Here is an 11,408-nt window from a genome sequence, read left to right as displayed (position 1 = left end):
TTAATATCTCATTTACGTTTCGTATAACATTTAAACATTTATTGTTCTTTCCTGTACCTTATGTCTTTTTCTCCAACATCACAATTTAACTCCTGAAACTAAAAGAAATGTTCCTATATAATATATATATATATATATATATATATATATATATATATATATATATATATACTTCATTTACTCACATAAAATTAATATACGAAAGTATAAATTTATGCGTAAACTTTAAGTATTTACTTCAAAAGTGCTCAATACGTAGGTAGAGCTAGTTAGTAATTTATAAAATATATATGGCGATTAAGCTACACTGAATATTCGGCGTTTCATCCACTCTAGGATTCGTCAGGCTTATGCGCGAATTCTGTGGTTGTTTCTCGTTTTTTTTTTTTTTTTTTTTTTCATGTTTCTCGTTTTTATATGGTCCTCTTCTGTTGAGGATTTAAGTTAGGCTAACTAAAATCCTCAACAGAAGAGGACCATATAAAAACGAGAAACAACCACAGAATTCGCGCATAAGCCTGACGAATCCTAGAGTGGATGAAACGCCGATTCAGTGTAGCTTAATCGCCATATATATTTTATAAATTACTATATATATATATATATATATATATATATATATATATATATATATATATATATATATATATACAAGACAGAGACAAGTAAGTCCTTATCTAGACAATAGTGGTTAAATACGAAGTTTTTTGTTGTTTAGCTTTTTTTCTTGATTTTTCTGTTAAGTATCTAGATTTGGCGAGTTTTTCTTTTTATTTCAGGAGGTTAATTGTGATGATGAAAAAAAGATATAAGGTACAGAAAAAAAAGAATAAATGTTTAAATGTTATACAAAACGTGAATGAGATATTAAGGGTTTTATTTTAATTCATAAAAAATTTTTTTTTCAATTTTGAAAACTATAAAAAATAGTTTATTAATTTAAAAAAATTTCGAAAGATTTTCAAAAATTTTTTAAAAATTACAATACTGATAAAAAATTTTTAATCATAAAATATAAATAAAGTAGAATAATTTAATCGCAGAAGTAATAGAAGAATAAGAAAAAGAAAAGATAGTGATGTTAGGCTGTATAAGGTGTTGACTTTGGCCTGTTCCTTCTTTCATCGAATAATTTTGATTTTTTAATACAGATACTCATCGAGGAAATTCCGATACAAAACTATATAAGAACACTACCAGGCGCATAAAGTACTTTCGTATGAAATTTTCGAAAAATCTGGCCAGTCGTTTTCGAGTTCATAGGGAACGAACACGCACACATAAAGATCGTTTTATACAATAGTAAAAATAAGAAACAATGTAACTAATGATAATTCCCTATCACATTACATTTGATACTAATTAAATGTTCTTTTATTTTTGTTTTAGGTACTTATATGTTCCTTGAACCGAGTTCAACTGGTCAGGCTCAACTGGTGAGTCCTGTCATCAAACGATCGTCTGATCTTTGCATGAGTTTTTACTACCAGATGTTCGGCAAAACAAGCGGATACTTTGCCGTCTATCAACAAATCGGCCAGGCAATGGGAACACCAATCTGGATCGATTGGAACATCCGTCCGACCTTTTGGAAACTGGGGCAGATAACTCTTGCCGCAAATGATAACTACAAAGTAAGTAATCATCGCAAACTCTACATACTTCGTCTTTATATTTATCTAGATCAGTGCTTTTCAACCAGGGTTCCGCGGAACCTTGGTGTTCCGGCAGTGCAGTCGAGGGGTTCCGCAATTTCTAAATTAGAACAAGGAACAAATAATCAAAATATTAAATTCAATTTTTGAAAATCTATTTTATTATATGCATTCAAAAATATTGTTTGTATATACTAACTTTTACATTATTAAACTCATTACATTTGACATTAATTTGCCTTGCCATTATTAGGCTTCCTTTTATATATTCTTATTATCCAGTTATCCAGATACGGGAAGCCTCAGCAGCCACATCTGACGTAACCTTTGACTGCAGCCGCTGTGGCCAAACCTGCTTGTGCTGCATCGGGCTCGTCAGCCACAAGCGTGCCTGCAGTCGACATGGAAAACCCCCTTCACAGAATATTTGTTTGCGAAGTACTGCCAAGAGAGAATTATCCATAAGTAACTCTGGCAACCATTAAGCACAAGAAACGAGCACAATTGCTGTTTGTGGAAGATGAACTTCGTGTGTGTTTGTCAAACACACGACCCGATATTTAAGAGCTGCGCAAGAAACACCAATTCAAGTACAAATTTAGTTTCATTTTATGTACAACGAAAATGTGCAATACTTTGAACATGAGTATTTTCATTTTATTTCATTTTTTAAGCGCTGTTTTTTTTGTTTGTTTGTTTTTTTTGTTTTTTTTTTGTTTTCTTTTGGCCCAAGACGACTAAATTATTGCATAGGGGTTCCATGAGCCAGTAAGATGTTTTCATGGGGATTCCGCTCCAGCGAAAAGGTTGAAAAGCACTGATCTAGATAGTAGTCGAATAACTACCCATTTCGGGCGTCTTTCGTCTCATTGCTGTGCAGAATTATTGAGTCTGTAAGCATCATAATTGATATTTTTAATTGTATTACATTCAGGGTTCCAACGGATTTTATCCTGAGTAAAATTCAATGAGTTTATTTTCTTTTCTAGAGACTGCCCGTCTTTGAAACACAATACCGTAGAGCTGCTTCCCGATTAACTATAGAATGGTCATTTTCATATCTTATGTGAATAAGTTCCTATGAGCCGCTCTTTTTAATAATTTATCCCTACCCAAGTTCTATCATTATATGTAACAGACCGCGTATGAGCGGGTGGGAAAATATCGGTAAGAGCTGTAAGATAGTTGGCTTGCGAAGATATTAGCAGAAGCAGCCGGGAAAAAAGACATATTCAAATTAAAAGTGTGTGCGAGCTTGCAAGAGAAGAAAAGGGAGCAACATCACCACAGGAGCAGAAAGGCCCAGCCTATAAAATCAACTGTAAGATACTTTATAAGACAAGAGCGCTTTCGAAATGAATGTTTCTTTTTAGAGCACAATTGAGCCATGATACATGACTTTTGTATGTTTAACTTTAATTCAAGTGGTTGTGTAAAAATAATTTCATTAAATCAACAGTTGATCCTTTGATATGACAGGGCTGCTTTCGAAATGAATGTTTCTGTTTAGAGCACAATTGAACTTTTGCATTTAAACTTATTTAAAATGTAAAGTTTTAAATTATTTAAAGTCTAGTTATTATATAAAATATTTTTATAAAGTTAAACGTAGGTTCTCTACAGTGCAATGTATTGTGGACTAGGTCATCTCAGGAAGGTATGTGAAGCTGCCTCTCTGTACACTGCAGAGAGGGTTTCTACCTAGCTTAATGGGCGATTTCATCGATGTCAATGACAATAAAATATGGGAGAGTAGAACATTCGTTAATCTTCATTCAATTCAGGACAACAATATATGGGATCGCCAGACGGCCAAAAATGCAATGCATTTTCATCTGATAATGAAATTGTCTCGAACATGAAATTCGAACTAAAATGCACTTTATTTTTATTCGGAGTCTGCTCTGATCAAAGAATAATATTGCGGGGATCTCCGTTCCCACAAAATTTTATGCAATGGAAATATGTCACAAACTCCTACAAAAATTTTGGAAATTAACCGCCATGACTAGATATGTTCTGAAATTAAGTTAGATAAGTATGTTTCAGTTTAAACAAATGTAGCATAATACCGTTGGAGGGGTCTGCGTTCGCGCCTGACGTCTATAGAAAAAACAGCAGTAATATACAACAGATGAAATACACAACTGTGGGATTTCCACGAGTCCTGTAAGTCACAAATAATGGAAACGCGGTAAATATTATTAAAATGGTGAAATGCTGAAATTATGGAAGCATACAACAAAGAAACTAAATGCAACACAAATGCATGTTTTCCTTTGGAAAATTCAGTTTTCTTTTTAAATTGGTTTCCAAAATCAATGTTCATTTTCAATATCTGATCACGTATAATATTCGGGTGTGTTTTTATAAGCCTCAGACATTTAAGTGTTTCAATTTTTTAGGTAATTTTCGAGGGAAAGAAAGGAAACAATATGAGTTCAATTATAATCGATGACATCAGTACTGAACCCGGTGTATGTCCTGAACCAGGTAATGTATTGTTTTTTTTTTTGTTTTTTGTTTTTTTTGTGTGGTAATGTATTGTTTTTTTTGTTTTTTGTTTTTTGTGGTAATGTATTGTCTTTTTTTGTGGTAATGTATTGTTTTTTGTTTTTGTTTTTGTTTTTGTTTTTTGTGTGGTAATGTATTGTTTTTTTTTGTGTGGTAATGTATTGGTTTTTTTTTTGTTTTGTTTTGGTTTTTTTTGTGGTAATGTATTGTTTTTTTTGTTTTTGTTTTTTGTGGTAATGTATTGTCTTTTTTTGTGGTAATGTATTGTTTTTTGTTTTTGTTTTTTTTTTGTTTTTTGTGTGGTAATGTATTGTTTTTTGTAGTTGTTGTTGTTTTTTGTTTTGTGTGGGGGGTACAAGAAGGAAAAAGTAATTTAGGTAATTTTCGAGGGAAAGAAAGGAAACAATATGAGTTCAATTATAATCGATGACATCAGTACTGAACCCGGTGTATGTCCTGAACCAGGTAATGTATTGTTTTTTGTAGTTGTTGTTGTTACTGTTGCTGTTGTTGCTGTTTTTTGTTTTGTGTGGAGGGGGGCGAGAAGGACAAAGTAAAGTTACAACTCGCTTCCATTAAGTCTCAGGTCCAGACTGCTCGAGAGCAGAAATTGGTTACCGGAAGTGACGCCGGGAACAGTCTATTGTCAGAATATGTTGGGATGCCACCCAAACAATATCTTAGCCTTATTGATCTAAAAGTCAGGGTCCAGTGGTTAGATAAACAATCGATCAATGCTACAACGTTGTTTCTTGTTTGTTGTTCCTTGGCTATAAAGAATTTTCCCAATATAACACTCCTGATCAAAAGTTTAAGACCACTTGAAAATCTTTAAAAAGGAACCATTTTTTAAGGATAGATTTGAAACACCTCGCATTTAAGGTTATGGGGAAAAGGCTACATTCCAAGCATTTAATTTATTAATAATGTAAATTTCTGAGTTAAATGTTTGGAATGTCGCTTTTTTTCATAATATGTTAGGTTGTAGTATTGGTAACCTTAAATAGGAGAAGTTTAAAATCTATCCTTAAACAGGTTTTTTGAAGATTTTCAAGTGCTCTTAAATTTATGATCAGGTGTGTAATTTACAATGGTTAAAAGTATTAGACTTGCATCGAATCGGGATAGCATAGAAATCGAATGCGCGGAGATTCAGACATTTTATTTTGTATATAGAGCCTAGCAAAAATATGCTCCTTCTGATTGCATACTTTTGATTAGATAGTTGATACATTCATAATATAAAGGCCATTTTTAGAATTATATAATACTAGCAGTTCAGCGCAGCTTTGCTCGGGCTTATGTACTGATCATAACATTATGTGCGTATGTATATGTATTAAAAAGTTTGACTCGTGTCCAGGTAAACTACATCTAAAATTTCAAGTGTTTAGACTCAAATTTAGCGGAGGAGTTTGGTAGAGTCTGCGAAGGACAACTTTTTCAACTTTTACCTCTTGGCAGCCAAATTCTCACTCAAAAGCTGATTAAAAAGCTTGCCGCATGTCTGAAAACCCTTCATATAAAATTTCAAATGTTTAGACCCAAAATTGGCTGAATAGTTTGCTAGAGAACGCAAAGGTAAAATCTTTTGAACTTTGACACCTTAGCAGCCAAAATTTCGGCACAAAATAGATTAAAAAGCTTGCCCTATGTCTGAATAAATTGTATGTGAAATTTCAAATGTTTAGACCAAAAATTGGTTGAGTAATTTGGTAGAGACCGCAGAGGTAAATTTTTTTAAGCTTTGACTCCAATTTTGACCTCTTCATATTATTGTTTTGGGCTCAAATCAAATTAAAAAGTTTGACCATGTCCAGGTTAGCTACATCTCAAATTTCAAGTGTTTAGACACAAAATTGGCGGAGCAGTTTGGTAGAGTTTTCAAAGGTCAAATCGTTGAACTGTGACCCCCATGACAGCCAAATTTCTGGCCGAAAATCGATTAAAACGATTTTCCAAAATCTCAAGACTCCTGAGTCTGTAGACTGAATATTGACAGAGTAGTTTAGTAGGGAAATGTACACACATAGGCGCACACACACACGCACACACACACGCACACACACGCAGGCAATTTCACTTTTATAGATATACTAGCAATTCAGTTCGGCTTTGCTCGGGCCTTATGTACTGTTCAAAACTTTATGTGCATATATATATATATATATATATATATATATATATATATGAAAAAGTTTGACTCGTGTCCAGGTAACCTACATCTCAAATTTAAAGTGAAATGTACACACACACACACACACACACACATACATACACACACACACACAGACAATTTCACTTTTTTAGATATATAGATAGATTTCTCATGTGGTTCTGGATATTTTCTATTAATCTACTTTGGTTAATTTGATATAATTTAAATACACACACACATACATATATATACATGTATATATATATATATATATATATATGTATATATATATATATATATATAATGGTTTGACACATGACGTTTATCATAAATATATGACGTTAGGTCAAAGTTATAATTATTTTGTATAGACATTGTTTTAAGATCTGTTTATTATAAAATTTACATAGCTCATTTTTTTTTCCCAGGTTTTGATGTGGGCTTCCGATCATGGCATCCCCTTTATACGTTGGGAGGCTATTATTAGGGCTAGGACAACAGCATATACTTTCCATTGTTTTGACTCCAGAGTGTTTATCCGTTGATATTTTATATGCTTTTATATGGAGTGATGTGGTTTTTGGTTGATTAATTATCTAACAATGTCGGATATATACTCGAGAGTCAAAACAATGAAAAGAATATGCTGTTGTCATAGCGCTAGTTATGATTGTAATTCTAATAGAAGTTATATATTTCGATACCAAAATCAGACATATTCTGTAATGTATCTATTACGTTTTAAAAAATGTGACTGACGGCCAAACAGACACACAAACACATACATACATACATACATACATACATACATACACAAAATGTCCCTTAAATCGTAAGTGGATTTTAAAATTGTTTTAGATATTCAAAATATTAAACTTCTTAATTTAAATTTCGATGACGAATTAAAACAAGATGTCCTCTGTCTAATCTTTCTTTATATCTGAAGGTAACTGCGATTTTGAAAAGAATACGTGCACGTGGCAGAATATGGACGGATCTGAAATGTCCTGGAGAAGAGGGAGTGGTAACTCGCCGGGTGAAAATACCGGCCCGACAACAGATCATACGAAGCAAACAGACTCAGGTAATCAGCTACTATTTAATCTGAACTAGAAAGGCTACCCGACATTTTCAGGGGCAAAAGTGCAACATATTTCTATTAGTTTGTTGCATAAGTTCCCGCCATTTTTGTTGTTGTTGTTTTTTGTTTTTTGTTTTTTAAGAAAATCAAAGAATTTTAACACCAAAGTAAGTTCGTATTTTTGTGTGAATCCCATCGACTGAAGATGGCGTGAAATTGTCGCAAAATCACACTTCATCTTTTTACCCAATTCTTCACATGTCTGATGGCCATCTTCCTTCAAAAGAACCCTAAGTTGGTCTTCGTCCATCTTGATTGGTCTTCCGGATAAAAGTCCTAAGTAATTTGCAATTGTATTTTTCGGTCGCCCACACTGAGGATTTAACCTAGCGGACCCGTGGCGCAGTGGTTAGATTACTTGGAAAAATTAATTGAAAAAGGTGATATTCTCTTGAAGGTTGAAGGTTCAATCCTCAGTGTAGCGACCGAAAAATACAATTGCGGATTACTTAGGGCCGCTCCCTAGTCATGGCTGACAGAACAAGCGCATGCTACCCCCATGAAGTAAATAAAGAGTTCTGCTCGAAATTCCGTCCAAATTCCCGGGTTCGACAAGAAACACCTGAAGAAGGTCGGATGTTTCATCGACCGAAACGTTGTGAATCCAAATAATACGAAAAAGTGTCACTGACTGCTAAAAAAATATTGTTCAATCCTAAGCGTCACAAACAGCCAAGAAAAACTATGGTTAAATTAAGTGTCGCATACTACACAAAATACTAATTAAAATGTCACAGATACTTATGCAATTTTAATGACTGCGAACTAAAAATGTTATATTTCTGTCTTCTTCCTCTAAATTGTAGTTCAATCTAAAGTGTTATAAATTAAACAAGTGAAGCATGCTGGTCCCCCGTGAGTGCACAGTCAACAAGGCATAAAACATATTAAGTTCAGCATTTGCTCCCTCCTCCCCCATTTAGCACCAAATATCCCCAGGGGACGTTAAATCCTGGTGAAAATGCACAAACGATGCAGTTTTATGCCTTAATATATGTAAATTTGTGTTATGCACCATGCAAAAAAAAGAAATTACCAAATCCATCATTTGCCCCCCCCCCCACATTAAGCCCCAAATGTCCTCAGGGCCTTAACATATTTAAATTTGACTTCAGTACCATGCAAAATTGCTTATAGACATACACAGAAAATTTTGGACAAATATGATAAAATAATCCCATAAATGGACTGTTTTTTATTAGCCCTAAAAGAGCCCCTGGGGCACACCCAAGAATTATCGCAAAGTATAGACAAACAAAATTATATAGAAATCAGTTAGTTACAACTTTTCAGAAAATTTTATAAAAATCAAAGGCATTAATTTTTTTTAATAAGCACAAAAGTGTCAATTTTAGCCATTTTAAACCGAGTGGCACCCCTAGGGAGGCAACCGGAGTTTTCCTCGAAAATCTGTTCTGTTACTTTTTTTTTACTCATATCATGTTTAATGTTTGTGTAAAATTTCAAAAAATTCCAACGGGTAGTTATGGAGAAAAGTGCGAACAGCCGAACGGACAACTGTGAATTTACAGATCCACCCTATTTTTTTCGGGGGATCAAAAAAAAGTATTTGTTCAATTTTAAGTATAACAGAATGTAAAAAAGGTCATTGTCTCTTGTAAGTGTCAGAGACAACCAAATAATGTTTTTCTTTGTTTTTATGACTTACGAGTTAGTGCAATTTTGCTAACTCCAGTTTTGTGGTTTAAAATATAAAGGAGAAACACTAGACTAGCTGAAAACATTATCAATAATTTTCCCCACTCTTTATCTGTGCCTAAACCTAAACATAGATTCCATGATCAAAGCTTCTTTCTTAGAACTGCACGCCTGTTGAATTGTCTTCCGTTTTCCTGCTTTCCAGCTTTCTATAATATGGTTGTCTTCAAGTCCAACGTGAACAAGTTTCTGATGAGCCGTTCCACTTAAGTTAACAAATTTACCGAACTTCCATTACTATCGATTACTATATTGTCCTTTTGACTACTCTACACTCTTTAACCATTATCGGCCTTGATAAGTGGTGGCGTCTATGTAAAAAAAAAAAAATTACATTTTACTGTGACACAGAGAAACAAAATGAAGGATTTTCACTTTTAAAGTGTGATGATTGTCTCCCGTGACTGGCATTCAATTTTCAGTCTAAAAACAACTTGTGTTTGTAGTTATTATTATTATTATTATTATTATTATTATTGGTAGCATTTGTTTGCATGCAATGTAACAGAGCTGCTAACAGTGATAACAGCAGCAGCCTGCATATAGATGTACAAATGACCAAGCCGGCTGCGCGAATTGACGTCACAGGGGATGTAAAAACACACGTGAACGGTGTTCGAACGGTGTTTGAAGGCGTAGTATTCGAGACGGAATGGTGTTCAGCAAAGCAAAAGCGTTCTAGACGGAGTGGTGTTCGGTAAAGCACAGATGTTCGACACCTTTTCAGAGAAGCGGTGTTAGAAAAAGCACGTGTTCGAGACACGTGGATGACGTCAGAGCAGAGATGAAAAAAACGTGTGACGGATAAGGAAAAATGAACTGTTTAAATATTTAGAAAAAATGCGTTGTAATAAGGCTCAGAAAACTGTCGTGAAAATACTTCATGAAACAGTCAGGTCTATACGGCGACAGCGAAACTTAACTTTAAAAAAATGTGCAGCATTAAGCCAACTAACGGTGCTACTTTAATTTAGTAAATGAGTTGATGACAGGAGTTGAGTAGACATGTCTATTTCGGCTGTCGCCGTGTTGTTTTCATTTAACAGAGTGTAATTTCTGTAAACTAGAAAGTGTGTGTATGGTCAGTGCACGAGTAAATGCGTGAGTTCGTAACTATTTCTCTTGCGTGTATAACAGCTGAGGTAGTTCATTTAGGAACTTTATATTCTTATTGTCAGGTACTTATTGTTACAGACAAAAGAAATTTCCAACCTTAAGTGTAACAAACCAAGCAAAGAAGCGTGTTTAGTCTTAAGCATTACAGATCAAACAAAATACAATGACGGGTTGAAGCGTTGCAGACCGTACGACAAATTGATAATAAGTGCTCTTCTACAGATGCGTGTACACATCTAAAAATCAACTTGAAAGGCACCAGAAAAGACGTGCCCAATAATTTCCAAGAACATAATTATAATCGTTTTTTTTTTTTTTTCACTTTTTTCTTCCTTAAAATAGGTCATTATATGTTCATCGAAGCGTTATTTCGAAACGCACATGATTCTGCCTGGTTTCGTAGTATGAGTCTGCCGCCGACCACTGGTCGTTGTATGCGTTTCTGGTACCATATGTACGGCAAGGACATGGGTGGCTTGGACATCCGTTTTGTGGATGAGAAAACGCAAAGGGAGACCGACATTTGGTATTTACAGGGTAACCAAGGCAACAAGTGGTCATTCGCTCAAGTCGCCTTTGCTTCGGCGGATATATACTACGTAAGTAACTTTAGTGCTTGTTTGCGTTTGTGATCTTGTAAATCAACGCATTTCAGGTGCAAACATTATTACATACTTAGGTTTCATGGCGAAATTAGTATAAATTCTAAAGATTACGAAAAATGATGTGCTAGAAGTATTTTAAATATAAAATCAGCCATATATACTTTCCCAGATGTCGTGTTCAAGTCGAGGGTTATCTCCCTTGTTTGTTATACAGAATTGGTGGCACAACTGTTCCACATTAAAACATACGATTAAACTCGATAATTCGATAAATTGTATTTTTACTTGTAATTATTTTTCTACTGGATCATTTTTCGTAATTCTTCGGATTTATAATTTCGCCATGACACGAAAGTACGTAATAATATTTCTTACCTGAAATGCGTTGGTTTAACAGAACTTTAATGCAAGCAAGCACCGTATTTTTTTGTTGTTTTATCTTTTCTAATCTTGTTTTTTATTATTATTTTAGTTAGATACTTATCCAAGATATAACTCAA

The 11,408-nt window shown here is 34.0% G+C and overlaps 1 protein-coding gene across 1 annotated transcript in view; it reads left to right on the top strand.

Annotated features, from left to right (window-relative positions):
- The window catches only part of LOC145292796 (MAM and LDL-receptor class A domain-containing protein 1-like), a 497,041-nt gene that overhangs the window by 238,391 nt on the left and 247,242 nt on the right, over positions 1 to 11,408 (top strand). Inside the window, exons 63-66 of the mRNA XM_080138835.1 lie at positions 1,390 to 1,634; positions 4,061 to 4,148; positions 7,274 to 7,411; positions 10,646 to 10,902. Coding sequence (XP_079994961.1) covers positions 1,390 to 1,634; positions 4,061 to 4,148; positions 7,274 to 7,411; positions 10,646 to 10,902 — 728 coding nt within the window. The remainder of the gene's footprint in view (positions 1 to 1,389; positions 1,635 to 4,060; positions 4,149 to 7,273; positions 7,412 to 10,645; positions 10,903 to 11,408) is intronic.

Source organism: Euprymna scolopes, chromosome 14 (assembly GCF_053919585.1).
Source record: "Euprymna scolopes isolate OS-2025 chromosome 14, ASM5391958v1, whole genome shotgun sequence".
NCBI lineage: Eukaryota > Metazoa > Mollusca > Cephalopoda > Sepiida > Sepiolidae > Euprymna > Euprymna scolopes.
This window is presented reverse-complemented; position numbering and strand designations above follow the sequence as displayed.